We start from the raw sequence: 20,755 nt of genomic DNA, 5'->3' as shown, positions 1-20,755 counted from the left end.
CTTCGGGAAATCCTCCGGGAATTTTTCTTGGAAATTTCTCTTCTAGGAATTCCTCAGGATATTCTTCTAGGAATTCCTCCAATTCTTCTAGGTATTCCTTAAGGAAATCTTCTACGAATTCCTCAGGTAATTCTTCTATGAATTCCTCAGGGAGTCTCAGGAATTGCCAGATTCCGCAGGGAATTCTTCAATAAATTCCTCCAAGAATTTCTCCAAGAAACTTTCCGAGAATTTCTTAAAAAAAAAATCCGGGAACTCCTCCAAGAATTTCTCTGGGATTTCCTCCAACAATTCCTCCGTGAGTTTCTCCTGGAGTTCCTCCGTGAGTTATTCTATAATTTTTTACAATAGTTCCTACAGAAATTGCTCCGAGAGTTCGTCCTGAAACTCTTCCAGGAATTCCTTCTGAAAATCATACGGGAATTCATTCGGGAATTTCTCCGCAAACATCTTCAAGAATTCCTCCATAAATCCCTTCGGGAATTTCTCCGTGAATAGTTCCAGGAATTTCTTCGGGAATTCCTTTGAATTCTTCGGAAATTCCTCCGGGAATTTCTTCAGGAATTCTTCTGGGAATACCTCCGGAAATCCCTTCGGGTATTTCTCCGAGAATACTTCCATGAATTTCTTCGGGAATTCCTTCGAATTCTTCGGAAATTCCTCCGGGAATTTCTTCAGGAATTCTTCTGGGAATTCCTACGGGAATTCTTCTGGGAATTCCTACGGGAATTCTTTTGAGAATTTCTTCGATTTCCTCCGGGAATTCTTCCAGGAATTCATTCGGGAATTCTTCCAGGAATTCCTTCGGGAATTCTTCCAAGAATTCCTTCGGGAATTCCTCCAGGAATTTCTTCGGAAATTCCTCCAGGAATTTCTTCGGAAATTCCTCCTGGAATTTCTTCGGAAATTCCTCCTGGAATTCCTTTGGAAATTCCTCCAGGAATTCCTTCGGAAATTCCTCCAGGAATTCCTTCGGGAATTCCTCCAGGAATTCCTTCGGGAATTCCTCCAGGAATTCCTTCGGGAATTCCTCCAGGAATTCCTTCGGGAATTCCTCCAGGAATTCCTTCGGAAATTCCTCCAGGAATTCCTTCGGGAATTCCTCCAGGAATTCCTTCGGGAATTCCTCCAGGAATTCCTTCAGGAACTCTTGCGGGAATTCTTTCGGGAATTCCTTCGGGAATTCTTTCGGGAATTCCTTCGGGAATTATTTCGGGAATTCCTCCGTGAATTCCTTCTGGAATTCCTCCGGGAACTCCTTCGGGAAATCCTCCGGGAATTTTTCTTGGAAATTTCTCTTCTAGGAATTCCTCAGGATATTCTTCTAGGAATTCCTCCAAGAATTGCTTCCGGGAATTCCTCAGAGAATTCTTCTAGGTATTCCTTAGGGAAATCTTCTACGAATTCCTCAGGTAATTCTTCTATGAATTCCTCAGGGAGTCTCAGGAATTGCTAGATTCCGCAGGGAATTCTTCAATAAATTCCTCCAAGAAACTTTCCGAGAATTTCTTAAAAAAAAATTCCGGGAACTCCTCCAAGAATTTCTCTGGGATTTCCTCCAAGAATTCCTCCGTGAGTTATTCCAGAAATTTTTACAAGAGTTCCTCCAGAAATTCCTCCGGGAGTTCCTCCTGAAACACCTCCAGAAATTCCTTCTGAAATTCCTTCGGGAATTCATTCAAGAATTTCTCCGGAAAATCCCTACAAGAATTCATCCGGAAATTCTTTCGGAGTTTCCTTTGAAAATTCCTTTTTAATTTCCTCCGGGAGATCTTTCAGGAATTCCTTCGGGAATTCTTTCGAATTCTTCGAAAAATGCCTCCTCCGGAAAATTGCTTCGAGAATTCCTCCGGGAATTCCTGCGGGAACTCTTCCGGGAATTCTTTCAGGAATTCCTTTGGGAATTCCTCCGGGAATTCCTCCAGGAATTATGCAAGAAGTCCTCCGAGAAATTCTTCAAGAATTCCTCGGAGAATTAGTCCAAGAATTCCTTCACGTTCTCTTACAATTTGCTGATGTTCTGAAATCATTATTCAGTGTTGCGTATGGATTTGTTCCATATGCATATCGATTGTGAATCAAAAAGCTATCAATTGTAGGAAAATGTTGCTTTTTATGCTGTATATTGACAATAAAGATTGCATGTGGGCTATAAATGTGAGAATAGAAGCTTTCATACGCGATACAGGACGTCTTTTTCTTCACAACTCAAATGATGATTATGTTGCGTTGATGAAACGGCAACACTTTCCATGTAAACAAAGGAAATCAATTTTTCTGGGATGCGCATACGAAACAAGCGACAAAAGAGAACCAACGACAAAGCTTTGTTTTTGTCGAAGACAATAAGACAATATTTTTTTTAATTCGTATGTTTATTTGGTACACGTAAAAAATGTTACGGTCGAAACTACCATTCCGAGGGTTAATTTAAGAATACGCACCGACGATTTTCAGCAGACAACAAACCAGTTTGATTTTACCATGCGCGCAGTAAAAATCAACTGTGGTCCTGGTGGAATGTTGTTACATGAACTGAATCAGTGGTGAATTTGTCCGAATGCATGATTAATTTAACTGAAAAATTGTGGTTGTTTTAAAAGCAAAATAGTAATTGTTACCATGGAATTTTTTTCTGTGTAGGCACTCTGTGTTCTTAACCGCTGCTGTGCCGTGATCTACTGTGGTACTCTGCTGTACAGAGTCCACACAGAATCTATTTTTAGATGTTCATAGTTCGTTATTGTTGTCGTTGCCAGTTTGTAGCAAACTTTTCATCCCGTCATTTTGCAATATTTCGATGGGGAAGGGCCGTTTGGCCGAATATACCATTTGGCCGAACAGACCATTAGGCCGAAAGTCATTTGGCCGAATAGGTTATTTGTCCGAATAGGCTATTTGGCCGAAAAAGTCATTTGGTCGAATAGGTTATTTGGCCGAACAGGTCATTCGGTCAAATAGCCATTCGGCCGAATGTGTCATTTGACGTCTCACATCTCACTTCTCACTGTGAAAAGTGAGAAATAAGAAGTTAGAAGTGATTAGTGAGAAGAAAGGCTTTTCTTTCCCACTTGGCTGCTTTTTCACAGTGAGAAATAAAAGATGAGGCGTGAGAAGTAAATAGTGAGACGTCTCACTACTCACTTGTCACCCCTTATTTCTCACATTTCTCAGTGAAAAGTGAGTAGTGCGAAGTGAGAATTAATATGTTTTACTACTCATTTCGGGCTTCTCACTTTTCACTGTTAGAAGTAAGAAATGAGAAGTGAGAAGTGAGCCCACTAGGTCGGCCGAATAGGTCATTTAGAGGAAAAGGTCATTTGACCGAATAGTACACTTAGCCGAATAGGTCATTTGACCGAACATCTCATTTGACTGAACAGGTCATTTGCCCGAATAGGTAATTTGAAAAGTGAGAAATGAGGTGTGTAAAGTGAGACGTCTCACTTCTCACTATTTATTTCCCACTTTTCACAGTGAGAAGGTCTATATATTATATATTAATATTAGACCAAATGACCTATTCGGCCGGATGACCCGTTCGGTCAAATGACTTTCGGCCAGATGGGTTTCGTCCTAATGGTTTGTTCGGCCTAGTGGCATACGGCCAAATGGCTTTTGGCCGAATGGGTTTCGACCAAGCGACCCTTCCTCGTCTACTTGGGCCGGCTCGCTTTAAAAAAGTGGAAATACTCGAATTGCTAACGAGATAGTCTCTCATTATGCGGATCGAAGTTCGATCCCCATGTTGTCACTATTTTTTTAATTTCCATTAAAAATATGAACATGAAATTAAAGCACGTGTATACTGCCGCGATTCGCATAAGAGTCCCATGTCAATTTTTGACGATTTTGATTTTCTTTAAGAAATAAGCTTAAAATGAATTCATCTTTAAGAAAAACTGATAAAATAATAGGTTTTGTTCTAGAAATTTGAAAATCAAAACCCACTTGTGTTGTCTCATTTTGCTATTTATTCGCATAACAGTCACATTCCAGATTTTAATACACTCTCTCACAAAACATCAACGTAATTATGGTCCATTCAATAGTTCCATAGCAATGTATACAGATAAAGAATATTATGCCAAATTTTCATAAAGATTGCTGGTTTTATCGATTAATTAGATTTTTTTTAATTTCTCCATGTAAAACGAGTTTGAAAAATTCAACGGCATTTTTCTCAAGTTGAAGAAAACTGACATGGGACGCTTATGCGAATAGGGGCAGTATACACGTTGATATTATAAATTTAAAAAATTAATAAATTTATTAATTTATAAATTTAACTCAACCTATAACTTGTTGTTGTTAAACACGAAAGTCAATTTGTTACATCTACTTAAACGGAAATTTACAATTTTTGTTCGAATTGCGCAAATTTACATGAAAAAAAATCTTCTATTCTAATTAACACAATGTTTTTCCAGCACTTTTTTCTTTGGGCAAGGGACTGAGCAAGAACTCGAACCTGACCTTGAAGAAGCAAATTGAACTCACACATGGTACTATTACCTCCTGGATAGCTTGTACCACGTCATCTAATGTTACCGTATCCTTTTCCCTACCGTCGCAAGTCCGTAACATGATCGTTGGTATGTTGCGGAAACTTCGGACGATAGTTTGAAAGGCAATACACCAAATATATGAGCACAATGAGAAAACTCACAAACTATTTAGACTGAAACCCTTCCAATTGAAACATAAATCCCAACGGAGATGAATTTTTCAATTCCAAACGGAATTTTTTTGGGACTAATATAAAAACGTGACTAACACCATCCCGCACAGAAAAATGGTATGCTATTATCGCACGCGCGGGCTTTTCATTTGCATAATCCTGATTTATATGTTTCCCCAAGATTCATTTTTAAAATTGGCTCAAAACTTTGAGTCCCAATGTGGCCAGCGCTATAGAATCAATGGAATCCCAAGCATCCCAGCTATTCTCCTTGTCCCCTTCCGAGATGACGTGGGGCTATGATATTCACCAGCTGCAGCAGTTGATCTCCCACGCGCCGTGTTTTTCGTGACAAGTGCAATTTGTCAGCAAAGTTATACTTGCTCGTCGGGTGACGTGCGAAAACAAAAACCAGACCATTTAACGCTGATTACTCTGAATGAAATAAATTTTTCGTTGCATTCTTCGGTAGAGTTCATTTGTCACATCTCTGTGAACTAAAGATTTGAGTTTGCTTCACAATCGAATAATAGGGTAATTCGCCAAATGTTGAACGGCTAATTTCTTCGCCTATTGTTGAACGCACATGCATTTCTAATAGGAGTTCAACAATAGGCGACAAAATTAGCCGTTCAACATTTGGCGGTTTCCCCTAAATGAATAATTACTTTTTGAGCGTCTGAAGAATTACTTCTGTTGTCAAACAATTGGGTGGGACCAAGTTACTTAAAATATATAGGGTTAGGGAAATCATTTCCGTCTTTTCGTCATAGTCTCGAAAACCAATAGAAGAGACACTTTTTTGCCAAACTCATCCGTACCAAATCGGAAGTTCAGGAGAAATTGTCTGCTATAGTGGAGCTCAAACAAATGGACGATTAGCCTCCACGACAATGGACGGAAATACCTTCCGTTACCCTACATGTGTTAAACACATTTTTTGTCGATGTTAAAATGAGGATAACATTCCTTAAACTGATCCGATTTTAATAAAACTAGAACCATCGGACGCAGAAATTCCGCTTTTCGTCCTTATCTCGAATCGGCCCAGCAAACGCAAGATCGTATATCATATCGAATAAGAGTATAAAGTGAAGGTCATTTACGTACACTTTGCATGTAGTCAAATGGAGGAATGCGCCTATATCGCCTCCATTTTGTACGAATTGTACACTTGCTAACATATACGATTTTGTGTTGGCTGGTGGTCGATGGACACGAGTTATTTCGAGTATTCCGAAATTTGTTTAAAATGCCTTTTTCTCTCGTGAAAATGCTTGTCATTAATAATAGTGACGTGAACTTTTAACATTTCCCATATCTTCCTCAGAACCTTAAATTTTTTTTCCGAGAAATGCTAGATCGAGAATCCATCAGTTGCCCAGATCTTATACAGATTTTGGTAGGCTCAGAATTGTAAGAAAATCTAACATTCGCTGGTTGGCTTGGATGAAGGCTTCAGAATCACTGCAAAGCCAAACTTTTGATAGATTGCCCGGAGACCTATAATGTTAAACGGTGTTTTTGTTTTGAAAATTGGAACACTTACGTTGGGTATCATTTTATATTGGGATCTAATTTACGTAACTTAGGTACATGTGTCACAGATTTTTTTAAGTATCAAACAGCAACAATCTATTCTAATCATGCACTCAAAACAAAGATATTATAAACAATGTTGTTTCTTGAAAAAAAAAATCACTAACAAACAGTTCAAATTATTCATGGAAACGTGATCAAATTAGTGCCAAAATAAGTACCACCGATCAATAAAAGCCACCGCTACTTAAAGTTCCTCAAGTGCCAACAACCCAAAATCCGTCACAATGCGAATCTTGTTTCATAACGAAAATTACGCCAATTACGAGGACTCGGGTGTGGCCACCAGTGCCGATGCTCATTCGCTGGTGTTCGACGAACCAAATACTCCTCCTCCTCCGGGTCACGGGAAATGCTCATCTACGGGTGGTCCAATTGTGCTAGCGGCAGCAGCGGCCATCGGTGCTATTACTGCGACCGGAAATGGCACCGTGGGTGGAGCAGCAGCAGCATCGCAGGCTTGCACAGGTGCGATGCCCTCGGGAGGTGCTCAGAGGGCGTCAAGCCGCATGTCCAACACCAGCACCAGTACGATCAAGCAGCACTACTACCCCGAGGGTGGCTGGGGTTGGATTGTTATCGTGGTTGGCATCATGGTGCACGTGTTGACCCACGGGCTTCAGACATCGGTAGGGGTGCTAATGATCGAAACCCGACGGAGGTTTCGTATTGGAAATATAATTGATACAGGTAAGAATATAATTTGACTCAACCCGTGGTTCTGCCCAAGGCGGTTCTTGATTTATTAATGTTCTAATGCCCATTGCAGTGTAATTATCGTACAAGAAACAGATGACAATAATATCTAGACCAACATTTGAAAAGGGCGTAAATGCCAAAATTTATTCCTTCTGCTTTATTCCTTATAGCTATATATGTAGACAAGGAATCAGAAGGAATAAATTTTGGCTGTTACGCCCTTTTCAAATGTTGGTCTAGATATGATCATAAAGGGTAACTAGCCTAGGATGTAACGTTGGCTCGTCACGCAAATTAATCAATAATTTAGCGATAATACATCGTTTTGTAGAGATATTTATCTCTGCTTCTTTAGAAAAAAAAATATTAAGCATATTCTACTCACATTACTCTAAATTAATGCACTTTCGCAACTAATAAACGCAATAAACTTGCGTAAAAAATCACTATTACCTACTCGGTTTTTTAGCAGCCACTTGAGCAGGCGTGTATCACAGGTTTAAGGGCGCGAGGGTCTAAGATTATGTGACAGAATATATACAAGGTATACAAAAAAGCATGACGGAGGGAGGATAGGGGGTCAAGTGAGTATTTGAAAATGTAAAGATTAATCTTAGAAAATATACATCTAGGATCAATTGCCCTTGCCCATGAAAATAGTTTGCTAGCGAAACATCGAAGCCAAAGTGTTTTCTCCAATCTCATATGGTTTTTCGTTACATCTATTTTTCGCTGCTGTCGAAATATTAGTTTAGCACGAATTCGTGTGTAGGCAAAAGTTTGCCGATTGATTTTTTCCTGAAACGTGACTGTCGTCATAATCGTCCGAGTAAAGTTTCTTGAAACCCCCTTTTTAGATGTGCATATGTTTTTAGGAATGAGGACAGCATTCTGTACAAAAAGTCAGAAGCACCAATTCGCTCTACAATATTTGCAAGAGTTTAACCCAGTTACCCAGCAGTCATACTCTTTCATTGTTAAAAAAACTCAAACCTCGAGGAGTGGGGAAGAAAAAAAAATTAATCGTTTTGCGAATTTCAAGTTGATGCCTTTTCCATATTGTATTTTTTGCGTGGAAATCTTTGCTAAAGCCACAGCTAACAAAGCGTAGAATATTTTGGACAGAGGCCTTTTCATGATGCCTTGACAACTACGCAAATTTTGAGATTTTCGCGGATTTCGTTGTTTTTGCGGCTTCGCGCGGATGTAGTTTTAGTATTAGAAGTCTTAACAATAAATAACATTAATTTTTTTACGTGTAGGCCGGTCGCAATACTGTTGGGTTTTGTATGGCGAGCTTGTAAATCAAACTAGAACAGCAGTTCGCAACGCAACGTTGCCAATCGACGATGCCGGCAATCCGCCGAAGTGCAACAAGAGCGGAAGGAGAAGTGCCCGCCTGTGTTTGTGAAGGGCGATCCGCGCCCGGAAGTAAACAAAAACCATCATCAATCCCTCGTGGAGTTTCTCGACGTCCACAAGTATGAGTACTACACTCATGACCACCCTGGCACGAAGCCGCTTAAGTCTTTGCTGCGAGAATTCCACGACATGAAGGAAGGGGAACTCCAAGTTGAGCACTGGCTTGAAGCCAGTGGCCGTTCACAAGATCGCTCGTCACGACAAGGCGAGGAGATATCGTGACCAGCTTGACCTGATCCATCTGGAGCACGGCTCCACCATCGTTGACTGGGAGCGATATCGGCCAGTGCACGGCGACGTCACGCAGTGCACCATATGCCTCAATTTCGTTGACAGTCTAACCAGTTTCGCCGGAAACTAACCAAAATTTCTAAAATCCAGGCCGCGGCCCGTTCCTCCTTTGAAATCATCAAAAAATCATTAAGACCCCAGGCTTCGACAGCATCCTAGATCTCGAGCACAAACACATGAGTGCTTCATTCTTTGAGCACCTTTCTCTGACGTTCAATCAGTGTCTGCAACTTAGCTACTTTCCATCTCTTGGAAGTCTGCGAAAGTCATTCCCAGCCGGAAGCCTACTTCCCTTTCAAAAAGCTATCGTCCCATCAGCCTTCTCTCAGGGTTATTCAAGCTGTTTGAAAAAGCAATTTACCACCGTCTACTCGAGTCTGACGAACAACATAACATCTTGCGCAAGGAGCAGTTTGGTTTCCTACGTGGTCGATTAACCGTACACCAACTGATCCGAGTTACCAACGTCCTCAGACGGAACAAGTTTGTCTCGAAAACCTCCACCAAGGTCTTACCCCAGCGGTTCTCAACCTTTTTTTTGCGAGGTACCCCTTCGATCTTTTGCATTCATTGGGGTACCACCTATTTTTACCACCGTAATGAAAATTAGCATAATTAACCAGATATATGAAAACGGACCAGAAAACTAACGGGACATATGGCTCTCCATCAGGACCTGATTTTGGGGAGGTTCGGGTAGCCATGGCCCCGGGGCCCTCTTCCGGAAAAGTCTGGCCCTGCTCTCCATTATATACATGGTCCAAAAAGTTGTTTTGAATTCTCGTTATTCCGTGGAACTTTCCAATTCAAATAAAGTTTAAACTCTTGAAAAAAGGGTTCTGAGACACTTGAAGAAGGCTTCTAAAATTCTTAAAAGGAGGCTTCACAGCCTCTTGAAAGGGGGCTCCCGGGCCTCTTGAAAGGAGGCTTCCGAGCCGCTTGAAAGGACCTTTCGAATCTCTTGGAAGGAGGCTTCCGAGCCGCTCGAAAGGGGCTTTCGAATCTATTGGAAGGAAGCTTCTGAGCCTCTTGATAGGAGGATTCCGAGCCTCTTGATAGGAGGCTTCCGAGCCTCTTGAAAGGAGGCTTCCGAGCCTCTTGATAGGAGGCTTCCGAGCCTCTTGAAAGGAGGCTTCCGAGCCTCTTGAAAGGAGGTGAAAGGAGGCTTCCGAGCCTCTTGAAAGGAGGTGAAAGGAGGCTTCCGAGCCTCTTGAAAGGAAGCCCCCGAGCCTCTTGAAAGGAGGCCTCCGAGCCTCTTGAAAGGAGGCTTCCGAGCCTCTTGAAAGGAGGCTTCCAAGCCTCTTGGAAGGAGGTTTTTGAGCCTCTTGAAAGGAGGCTTCCGAGCCTCTTGAAAGGAGGCTTCCAGGCCTCTTGAAAGGAGGCTTCCGAGGCCTCTTGAAAGGAGGCTTCCAGGCCTCTTGAAAGGAGGCTTCTGAGCCTCTTGAAAGGAGGCTTCTGAGCCTCTTGAAAGGAGGCTTCCTGAGCCTCTTGAAAGGAGGCTTCCAGGCCTCTTGAAAGGAGGCTTCTGAGCCTCTTGAAAGGAGGCTTCCAGGCCTCTTGAAAGGAGGCTTCCAGGCCTCTTGAAAGGAGGCTTCCAGGCCTCTTGAAAGGAGGCTTGAGCCTCTTGAAAGGAGGCTTCCGAGCCTCTTGAAGGAGGCTTCCTGAGCCTCTTGAAAGGAGGCTTCCAGGCCTCTTGAAGGAGGCTTCCGAGCCTCTTGAAAGGAGGCTTCCTGAGCCTCTTGAAAGGAGGCTTCCGAGCCTCTTGAAGGAGGCTTCCGAGGCCTCTTGAAAGGAGGCTTCTGAGCCTCTTGAAAGGAGGCTTCTGAGCCTCTTGAAAGGAGGCTTCCTGAGCCTCTTGAAAGGAGGCTTCCTGAGCCTCTTGAAGGAGGCTTCCGGGCCTCTTGAAAGGAGGCTTGAGCCTCTTGAAAGGAGGCTCTGAGCCTCTTGAAAGGAGGCTTCCGGGCCTCTTGAAAGGAGGCTGGGGCCTCTTGAAGGAGGCTTCCGAGCCTCTTGAAAGGAGGCTCTGAGCCTCTTGAAAGGAGGCTTCCAGGCCTCTTGAAGGAGGCTTGAGGCCTCTTGAAAGGAGGCTCTGAGCCTCTTGAAAGGAGGCTTCCGAGCCTCTTGAAAGGAGGCTCGAGCCTCTTGAAAGGAGGCTTCCGGGCCTCTTGAAAGGAGGCTTCCAGGCCTCTTGAAAGGAGGCTTCCAGGCCTCTTGAAAGGAGGCTTCCGAGACTCTTGAAAGGAGGCTTCCGAGACTCTTGAAAGGAGGCTTCTGGGCCTCTTGAAAGGAGGCTTCCGGGCCTCTTGAAAGGAGGCTTCCGGGCCTCTTGAAAGGAGGCTCTGAGCTCTTGAAAGGAGGCTTGAGCCTCTTGAAAGGAGGCTTCTGAGCCTCTTGAAAGGAGGCTTCCTGAGCCTCTTGAAAGGAGGCTTCTGAGCCTCTTGAAAGGAGGCTCTGAGCCTCTTGAAAGGAGGCTTCTGAGCCTCTTGAAAGGAGGCTTCCTGAGCCTCTTGAAAGGAGGCTTCCGAGCCTCTTGAAAGGAGGCCTGAGCCTCTTGAAAGGAGGCTTCCAGGCCTCTTGAAAGGAGGCCTGAGCCTCTTGAAAGGAGGCTTCCGAGGCCTCTTGAAAGGAGGCTCTGAGCCTCTTGAAAGGAGGCCTGAGCCTCTTGAAAGGAGGCTTCCTGAGCCTCTCGAAAGGAGGCTTCCGAGCCTCTCGAAAGGAGGCTTGAGCCTCTCGAAAGGCGGCTTCTAGGCTTCTTAAAAGTAGGCTGCCGGGCCTCTCGAAAGGAGGCTTCCAGGCCTCTTGAGAAAGGGCTTCCGGTCCTTTTGAAAGGGGGCTTCCGGGCCTCTTGAAAGGAGGCTTCTGGGCCTGTTGAATGGAGGCTTCCTGAGCTCTTGAAAGGAGGCTTCTGAGCCTCTTGAAAGGAGGCCTGAGCCTCTTGAAAGGAGGCTTCTGAGCCTCTTGAAAGGAGGCTTCTGAGCCTCTTGAAAGGAGGCTTGGCCTCTTGAAAGGAGGCTTGAGCCTCTTGAAAGGAGGCCTGAGCCTCTTGAAAGGAGGCTTCCAGGCCTCTCGAAAGGAGGCTTCTGAGCCTCTTGAAAGGAGGCTCTGAGCCTCTTGAAAGGAGGCTTCCGAGCCTCTTGAAAGGAGGCTTCTGAGCTCTTGAAAGGAGGCTTCCTGAGCCTCTTGAAAGGAGGCTCTGAGCCTCTTGAAAGGAGGCTTCCTGAGCCTCTTGAAAGGAGGCTTCTGAGCCTCTTGAAAGGAGGCTTCCTGAGCCTCTTGAAAGGAGGCTTCTGAGCCTCTTGAAAGGAGGCTTCTGAGCCTCTTGAAAGGAGGCTTCTGAGCCTCTTGAAAGGAGGCTTCTGAGCCTCTTGAAAGGAGGCTCTGAGCCTCTTGAAAGGAGGCTTCCGAGCCTCTTGAAAGGAGGCTTCCTGAGCCTCTGAAAGGAGGCCTTGAGCCTCTTGAAAGGAGGCTTCCGAGCCTCTTGAAAGGAGGCTTCCAGGCCTCTTGAAAGGAGGCTTGAGCCTCTTGAAAGGAGGCTTGAGCCTCTTGAAAGGAGGCTTCTGAGCCTCTTGAAAGGAGGCTCTGAGCTCTTGAAAGGAGGCTCTGAGCCTCTTGAAAGGAGGCTTCCAGGCCTCTTGAAAGGAGGCTTCCAGGCCTCTTGAAAGGAGGCTTCTGAGCCTCTTGGAAAGGAGGCTTCTGAGCCTCTTGAAAGGAGGCCTGAGCCTCTCGAAAGGAGGCTTCCAGGCCTCTCGAAGGAGGCTTCTGAGCCTCTTGAAAGGAGGCTTCCAGGAGCCTCTCGAAAGGAGGCTTCTGAGCCTCTTGAAAGGAGGCTCTGAGCCTCTTGAAAGGAGGCTTCCAGGCCTCTTGAAAGGAGGCTTCTGAGCCTCTTGAAAGGAGGCTCTGAGCCTCTTGAAAGGAGGCTTCCAGGCCTCTTGAAAGGAGGCTCTGAGCCTCTTGAAAGGAGGCTTCTGAGCCTCTTGAAAGGAGGCTTCCGAGCCTCTTGAAAGGAGGCCTGAGCCTCTTGAAAGGAGGCCTGAGCCTCTTGAAAGGAGGCTTCTGAGCCTCTTGAAAGGAGGCTTCTGAGCCTCTTGAAAGGAGGCTTCCAGGCCTCTTGAAAGGAGGCTCTGAGCCTCTTGAAAGGAGGCTTCCTGAGCCTCTTGAAAGGAGGCTTCCGGGCCTCTTGAAAGGAGGCTTCCTGAGCCTCTTGAAAGGAGGCTTCCAGGCCTCTTGAAAGGAGGCTCTGAGCCTCTCTGAAAGGAGGCTTCTGAGCCTCTTGAAAGGAGGCTCTGAGCCTCTTGAAAGGAGGCTTCCAGGCCTCTTGAAAGGAGGCTGAGGCCTCTTGAAAGGAGGCTCTGAGGCCTCTTGAAAGGAGGCTTCCGAGCCTCTTGAAAGGAGGCTTGAGCCTCTTGAAAGGAGGCTTCCGGGCCTCTTGAAAGGAGGCTTCCGAGCCTCTTGAAAGGAGGCTCTGAGCCTCTTGAAAGGAGGCTTCCGAGCCTCTTGAAAGGAGGCTCTGAGCCTCTTGAAAGGAGGCTTCCAGGCCTCTTGAAAGGAGGCTTCCGAGCCTCTTGAAAGGAGGCTTCCGAGCCTCTTGAAAGGAGGCTTCTGAGCCTCTCGAAAGGAGGCTTCCGAGCCTCTCGAAATGAGGCTTCCGAGCCTCTCGAAAAGAGGCTTCCGAGCCTCTCGAAAGGAGGCTCCCAAGCCTCTCGAAAGGATGCTTCCGCTCCTCTCGAAATGAGGCTTCCAAGCCTCTCGAAAGGAGACTTCAAGCCTCTCGAAAGAAGGTTTCAGAGCCTCTCGAAAGGAGGCTTCTGAGCCTCTCGAAAGGAGGCTTCCGAGCCTCACGAAAGGAGACTTCAAGCCTCTCGAAAGAAGGTTTCAAAGCCTCCGAAAGGAGGCTTCTAAGCCTCTCGAAATGAGGCTTCCAGGCCTCTCGAAAGGAGGCTTCCAGCCTCTCGAAGGAGGCTCTGAGCCTCTCGAAAGGAGGCCTGAGCCTCTCGAAAGGAGGCTGGAGCCTCTCGAAAGGAGGCCTGAGCCTCTCGAAGGAGGCTTCTGAGCCTCTCGAAAGGAGGCTCTGAGCCTCTCGAAAGGAGGCTTCTGAGCCTCTGAAAGGAGGCTTCCAGCCTCTCGAAAGGAGGCTTCTGAGCCTCTCGAAAGGAGGCTTCCTGAGCCTCTCGAAAGGAGGCTTCCAGCCTCTCGAAAGGAGGCTTCTGAGCCTCTCGAAAGGAGGCTTCCTGAGCCTCTCGAAAGGAGGCTTGAGCCTCTCGAAAGGAGGCTTCCAAAGCCTCTCGAAAGGAGGCTTCCGAGCCTCTCGAAAGGAAGCTTCCGAGCCTCTCGACAGAAGGCTTCTGAGCCTCTCGAAAGGAGGCTTCCGAGCCTCTCGAAAGGAGGCTTCCGAGCCTCTCGAAAGGAGGCTTCCGAGCCTCTCGAAAGGAGGCTTCCGCGCCTCTCGAAAGGAGGCTTCCGAGCCTCTCGAAAGGAGGCTTCCGCGCCTCTCGAAAGGAGGCTTCCGAGCCTCTTGAAAGGAGGCTTCCAGGCCTCTCGAAAGGAGGCTTCCAGGCCTCTCGAAGGAGGCTTCCGAGCCTCTTGAAAGGAGGCTTCCGAGCCTCTCGAAAGGAGGCTTCCGAGCCTCTCGAAAGGAGGCTTCCGAGTCTCTCGAAAGGAGGCTTCCGAGTCTCTCGAAAGGAGGCTTCCGAGTCTCTCGAAAGGAGGCTTCCGAGCCTCTCGAAAGGAGGCTTCTGAGCCTCTCGAAAAGAGGCTTCCGAGCCTCTCGAAAGGAGGCTTCCGAGCCTTTTGAAAGGAGGCTTCCGAGCCTCTTGAAAGGAAGCTTCTGAGCCTCTTGAAAGGAAGCTTCCGAGCCTCTTGAAAGGAAGCTTCCGAGCACCTCGTGAAAGGAGGCTTCCGAGCACCTCGTGAAAGGAGGCTTCCGAGCACCTCGTGAAAGGAGGCTTCCGAGCACCTCGTGAAAGGAGGCTTCCGAGCCTCTTGAAAGGAGGCTTCCGAGCCTCTTGAAAGGAGACTTCCGTGCCTCTTAAAAGGTTTTTTTAAAGGGGCTGTCGAGTGTCTTGCGAGTACCTTTAAAATTTGGACTCCGTGAGGATTGCCCTTAAGCCTCTTAAATGGGTACTTCCGAACCTTCAGATTCTAGATTTTAGTTCAGAAGCTTATTCTTAACATATCATTCAACATTTTTGCCTTTCTCGTACAACAAAGTTGTACCAGAAGGCTATAATTTCACTCCAAAAGTGTGTATGTATGTAGCCCATAAATATTTTTTTTTGTTAAACGCGTTTCATATACATAGAAGGGCTTGACAGATTCGAGTGCAACTGGTTTCATTCGACGGAGCAAATTTCCTAGTTGGACACTATTGTTTTTGTTTTTTAATAAATCAAGCAGTTTGGATTATATTTTTATTTTTTAATCAACAAAAACACAAATGCACATTGAATCATTAATCATTTTAGCCGTGGCGCAACCCACAGTAACCCACGGTAAGTAATTTTTAAGCAACGTACTAGAATTGCACCAAATCTTTTAACCGCCGAAATGTAGGCAATAAGCAGTGTATTTGAGCATGAGCATGAGCATGAGCATGATTGACCGCCCACGGTTGCTACTCCGTTATTGCCAGATCAGCTGTAATTACACAGAGAACCAACAGATGATGTTTGGGACTAACATCATCTTCAATGTGTAAGAACTGGTGACCCAAAAATAAGCAATACCAGCGCCGGCCGTGTCCGAATGCAGGTCAATTGAGGAATGGGTAGGAAAATGTTGACATGATACTCGCTTTGATAGAAGCCGACGAGTCATCTGCACTTCCACGAGAAATCACTGGGATGTTGGATATATGGGGTAGGTATTGTGGCAGGGTTCGTTTTGGTAAACGGTATGCCGTGTATAGCGTGTAGTTTGATCAATTCAAAATATAATCGAACGAACACTAATTATTTTAATTACCGATCGCACTAAGCAGAACAAAATTGTCGATGACCAGCCGATCTCTCTGCTAACCGCACAAAGCAGAACAATATTTTCGATGACCGGCCGATCGTTCTGCTTACTGACGCGAACTGCATCTTCACTTTCTAATTAATTTACTCACCCGCACAAAGCAGAACAACATTTCGATGATCGGGCGATCGTTCTGCTAACCGCACAAAGCAGAACAAATTATGTCATGACCGGCCGATCGTTCTGCCTACTAAATAAATCACGACTGTACGTGACCTCTGAATGCTGAACATTTGTATTTCAAGCAACAAACAAACATGATCTACTTTTTTTCACGAGGCATGTTTCCAAGTACAGCATTGCGATTAATAAAATCTATTCACATATCGACCGCACAAGCAGATCAACAGCTTCTGATTCTCGCGAACAATCTGCATATCATATAAAAACGCACTCTGATCTATTTTCTTACCAACCTAATATGTACTAGCATTTCTACCACTCTTCAAAGAATTAGCTATGTCTAAAATGCATTTTCTACTAACAACTTATTAACTTTATTACCGGCCGCGCAATGCAGAACACAATAATTCGGCCGAGCGCGCGATCGTCCTGTTGTCCGAAACAAGAGAGCCCCATAAGGGAAGATCCATAAAGTACGTCACGCAAAAATCGGCGATTTTCGACCCCCCCCCCTCGTCACACTTTTTGTATTAAACCTCTAAAATTTTAGTATGAGTCGTCACGCTGCTCGGAACCCCCCCTCCCCCCTAGGAGCGTGACGTACTTTGTGGATGGCCCCTAAGACGTAAAATAATATACCACATTTACTTACAACACCTCCATATTTTTCATGCCTTCGTATATTCACTCATGTACTGACAAAACACGATTAGTTACACATCTGGTGACAGAGTGCGTGCAAGCAATTGGAATGATGTTTGATGTTTGAATTAGTGGATGCATTTATGTTCCTTGGGTCATTAATAATTTTGTATAAGAACTTCAGCAGGCGAGTTGAATGTGCATTATTGTGAAATAAGCCTAATGCCTGATAAATTTAAAATTCATACTTTTATACTAGTTTACATTGTAATTGTGAAGGCCGGAAGTTCATTGAGGACACAATAATGCGAATATATATTTAGGATAGATAGGGGTAAAAATGGAGGGATTTAACTTGAAAAGGATGTTTTAGAAAGAGGGGTCGAGTTATCAGTCATGTTTGAAATATTAATCAAAACGGTAACGGGCGCAAGTATTGTTTATACCTTTGCATTATTTGCAGCAAGTATATAAAAATAGAATAATGTGAAACATTTTATTGAGATTTTGCATAATATATGCATACGAAAACGTAACGGTTGAAATCTAAATCTAAAAATAATGAGAAAAAACTGCTTTTTTGAGAACGAATATGTTTATAAACTTCCTGAGATTAGCATGAAAAATGGTATAACAGGCTACAGGTCGAACTTTACAAAATGACCATTTCAGGGGCAGTACAGATTATTGGAGGATCTTCTGGATTACCACAAAATACTTAATCAGAAGCAATATATGTCTCTCCTGTAAGTACCATTTCAAATAAAGGCTGGGGTGGTTGTGTACAGTCGACAAATTTTATGGAAGCAATATGCATTAATAAAACGAGCTCCACCAAAGAATCGTTATACGTATCGACTTCATTCGTAAACAATCCGATGTGGTGAATTAGCCATTTCTATTTAAAAAAAATATAAAAAGCTATATTAGAAGGATCTCACCAGGGCTTGCCAGTATACTGCTGCGTCCATCCAATTGATCCTGCCATCAGCACGAATCGCCAGACCTTTATCTCTCCAATCACCGTCGTCATGCCTTGCCACGTCTGACTATAGTTTTGCCGCTACACCACCTTAGGCGATACTGATAAGTGTTACGTCGATACCGATACTCCGAGGTAAGAAATCACATTTTTTGGAATTCACTAGCAGAATTTTAGTTCACACAAAAATCTGCTTGGGAAAGAAATTTGACAGGGGAATCAATTTCGCAACCTATCTTGAGCGCAGCACGCTTCGATCTCCTGTAGGCAATAAGCAGTGTATTTGCAACATTAATTTGAATTTAACATATTGAATCGAGAAAAGCATCATCACCACCGGTGGATAAATTTGGGTTTTTTTGTCTCAAACAGATCTTTATTGAAAAGTTTTCATTGGAACTGTTAAACATCCGCCATTACGCATTTTTGTCCGAGGTACCCCCTGGGGCCAGCGAAGGTACCCCCAGGGGTACATGTACCCCAGGTTGAGAACCGCTGTCTTACCCGATGTTGTGAAGGCGTTTGACAATGTATGGCATGATGGCCTGGTGTACAAACTACATCGCTACTATCTTCCCAGATACCTGGTGAAAATCATCAACAGTTACTTACGGGGAAGGACATTCCGGGTCTCAATCAGCGAAGCGAGTTCTAATGCGCACAGCATTATCGCAGGCGTCCCCCAGGGCAATATTCTCGGGCCTCTACTGTTTAATCTATTAACCTCCGATATGCCAGAACCTCCAGAAGGCGGCATTCTGTCTCTGTTCGCAGATGACACCTCCATCGTTTACCAAGGTAAAGTCATCAGAGCGCTAGTGGCAAAACTTCAACGAGGCCTGGACGCCCTGTCAGAGTACCTCACCAGCTGGAATATCTGTATTAACGCGGCCCAGACCCAGTTCATCATCTTCCCCCATTCATAATCTGCCAAACATGTTCCGCCTGAGGACTGTAAAATCATCCTCAATGACACGACAATGACGCAGACTACCTTGGCTTGACCCTCGACAGCAAGCTTATTTTCAGACAACAGGTTGACAAGACGGTGACGAAGTGTAACGTATTGTTGAAACGACTGTACCCGTACCCTTTGATCAACTACCGATTGTCATTATCCCTGAAGAATAAGCTTGCTATCTACAAGCAAATCATTCTCCCCGTGTTTTAATACGGCATTCCGGTCTGGGAGAGCTGCGCAAAAACTCATCATCTGAAACTCCAACGAGTCCAAACGAGGTCCTGATGATGATCCTTAACACTCCCCCCAGGAAAAGATCCGAGGTCCACCGTATGGCCGGGATAAAAACAATACATGAATGCTTTGGCGAGTGTAATTAAAAGTTTAGGGTCCGTTGCTTGCATTCGAATGCCAGGCTCCAATTAGGGGGCTAGCTCCAATCTAGGTTATCAATATTTTATGTAAATATTAATGTAGGGAGTGAGTGCCAGTAATGGACACCTTAACGACTGAAATTTACTTCAGTCGATAGAGCGGGCCACTTGATAAAATAAAACTAGCCAATACATTCATTTTTACTACCGTGCATGCATTTTAAAATGATGTAGATAGCATGCCTTTTATGGCCCCGGGTCCATAATACGCAACGTCGAGTTTTTTTATATACTTATTAAGGTCCCCCCAATTGATTTACATGTTCCATTCCCACATGTTCCTTGTGCCTGTTATGGACCCCCCTTGTGTGCTAGTAATGGACCCTTTAGTGTATTTACAATTACAAATTAGTTAATATAACTAAATTCCTGCTTCCCAGACCATGACAAATGTATGGAACAGCTGTCTTTTACATGAAGCAACTCCACCCGACGGAAGTGTGCAGAAAATAGTCGATTCAAGCGTTTAATTTGGTGTTTTGTTCAGGGGGTCCATTATACGTACGGGGTCCATGACTAGCACTCACTCTCTGAACAATAAGCAATTACAAAACTTTACACGAAAAATTCATTAAAAAGCAATAAAAAATATGAAATTTTCCATAAAAGAAAAGAAATAAATAAATCTGAGCATTTTTCCATAGATGACCCCTTCTTCTACCCTGATTTCGTTACTGGAAAGTTCCTATTTTTTTATAAAAAAAAATCTATTTTTTAGAAAAAGTTTTTGTCATTCTTGTATATGCCTAGTTTTTTATACAATACCTGTATGTGAATAATGCAGAACTGTATTCAAATCTATTGGGTGAAGAAGTGAAGTGCAGTGATAAATCCATCAAATCGCGGATGGATTTTAAAACGACAACAAGCTATTTTATGCCAAAATTTGAGCCAAAGTACATAGGATCTAATAACGAAAAATGTTCATTATAACGGGAAGTAATTTCATAAGCTATAACCAGGTTAATGATTTGAGTATTGAATTTTTGTTTGTCGCCATTCGTACAATTCAAATGTTGGTGGGAGAGGAGTGGGGGAGACCCGCTAGCGGACGGGTGTCTTATTGACCGCCATCGTGGTACTCTTCCAACTGGGTCCTTAAGCACTCTCACAGTTATTAACTATGAGATTTCCTAGCCAAGCTGCAATTTTGCATCCGCATACCATAAGGAAAACACGATGCTACTCTCAAGCCAAGAAAATGCAATCCAAAAAACTCCTACACTGAAAACGGGAATTAAATGCAGCCACCTTCAACATGTTCTTATATTGTGAATTCACAATTTTGCAGGTGAATAATGAAAGATATGTTAAGTGTGACGTTTGTTTCTCTGTGGTCCGGTAGAATGTCAAGCACAGATAATACTCATAGGTTAGGATACGCAGCAGGAAAGGTACTACATATTATGTAGAAACGGTAGCCATTTGATTACCTAGCCCTATATGTAATACCCTTCCAATAAAATGAACACCTAGCGAAATAAATACAACTGCCCAACGTGTTCCATTCCATTGTTTCATCAACAATTTCTTGAAGCAATATGCATATCATAGGTAGGCAACCATTTACATCTCTCAATTACTAACTTTATTCGTTATACATTTCATATCGTGTCCTGTGGCTCATATACAACGATACTGAAACTAGTAAACATAGCGATAAACATTAACAACATAAGTTTTAATGGATTCCCTTTTTCGCACTCGTAAATGCTGTCAATCGATATGGTCTGGAAATGGAAAAGCCATCCGGCTGAACAAATGGACTCGACAACTACAATTGATGTTAATTTGTTGTGATAATATGATACGCAGTTGTTTAAATGACTAGTCGTAGAAAGTTTGCCCCACAGAATTATTTTAACTCCTTTCTGAGCTACTCCCCCAGTAATGACTTCGTTATAGAC

General features: G+C 44.1%; 1 protein-coding gene across 12 annotated transcripts in view; it reads left to right on the top strand.

Annotated features, from left to right (window-relative positions):
- Positions 1–20,755, top strand: part of LOC134205576 (monocarboxylate transporter 12-like) — a 471,854-nt gene that overhangs the window by 438,085 nt on the left and 13,014 nt on the right. For 2 of the 12 annotated variants that reach the window (XM_062680931.1, XM_062680930.1), the window contains exon 2: positions 6,394–6,970. The exons of 8 other annotated variants lie outside the window; for them this stretch is intronic. In XM_062680931.1, coding sequence (XP_062536915.1) covers positions 6,508–6,970 — 463 coding nt within the window. In that variant the 5' untranslated portion in view covers positions 6,394–6,507. Of the gene's footprint in view, positions 1–6,344; positions 6,971–20,755 lie in introns of all 12 variants that reach the window. 2 more of the 12 variants (XM_062680932.1, XM_062680929.1) reach the window with 2 other exon arrangements.

The sequence above is a fragment of the Armigeres subalbatus genome, chromosome 1 (assembly GCF_024139115.2).
Source record: "Armigeres subalbatus isolate Guangzhou_Male chromosome 1, GZ_Asu_2, whole genome shotgun sequence".
In the NCBI taxonomy this organism is placed as follows: domain Eukaryota; kingdom Metazoa; phylum Arthropoda; class Insecta; order Diptera; family Culicidae; genus Armigeres; species Armigeres subalbatus.
This window is presented reverse-complemented; position numbering and strand designations above follow the sequence as displayed.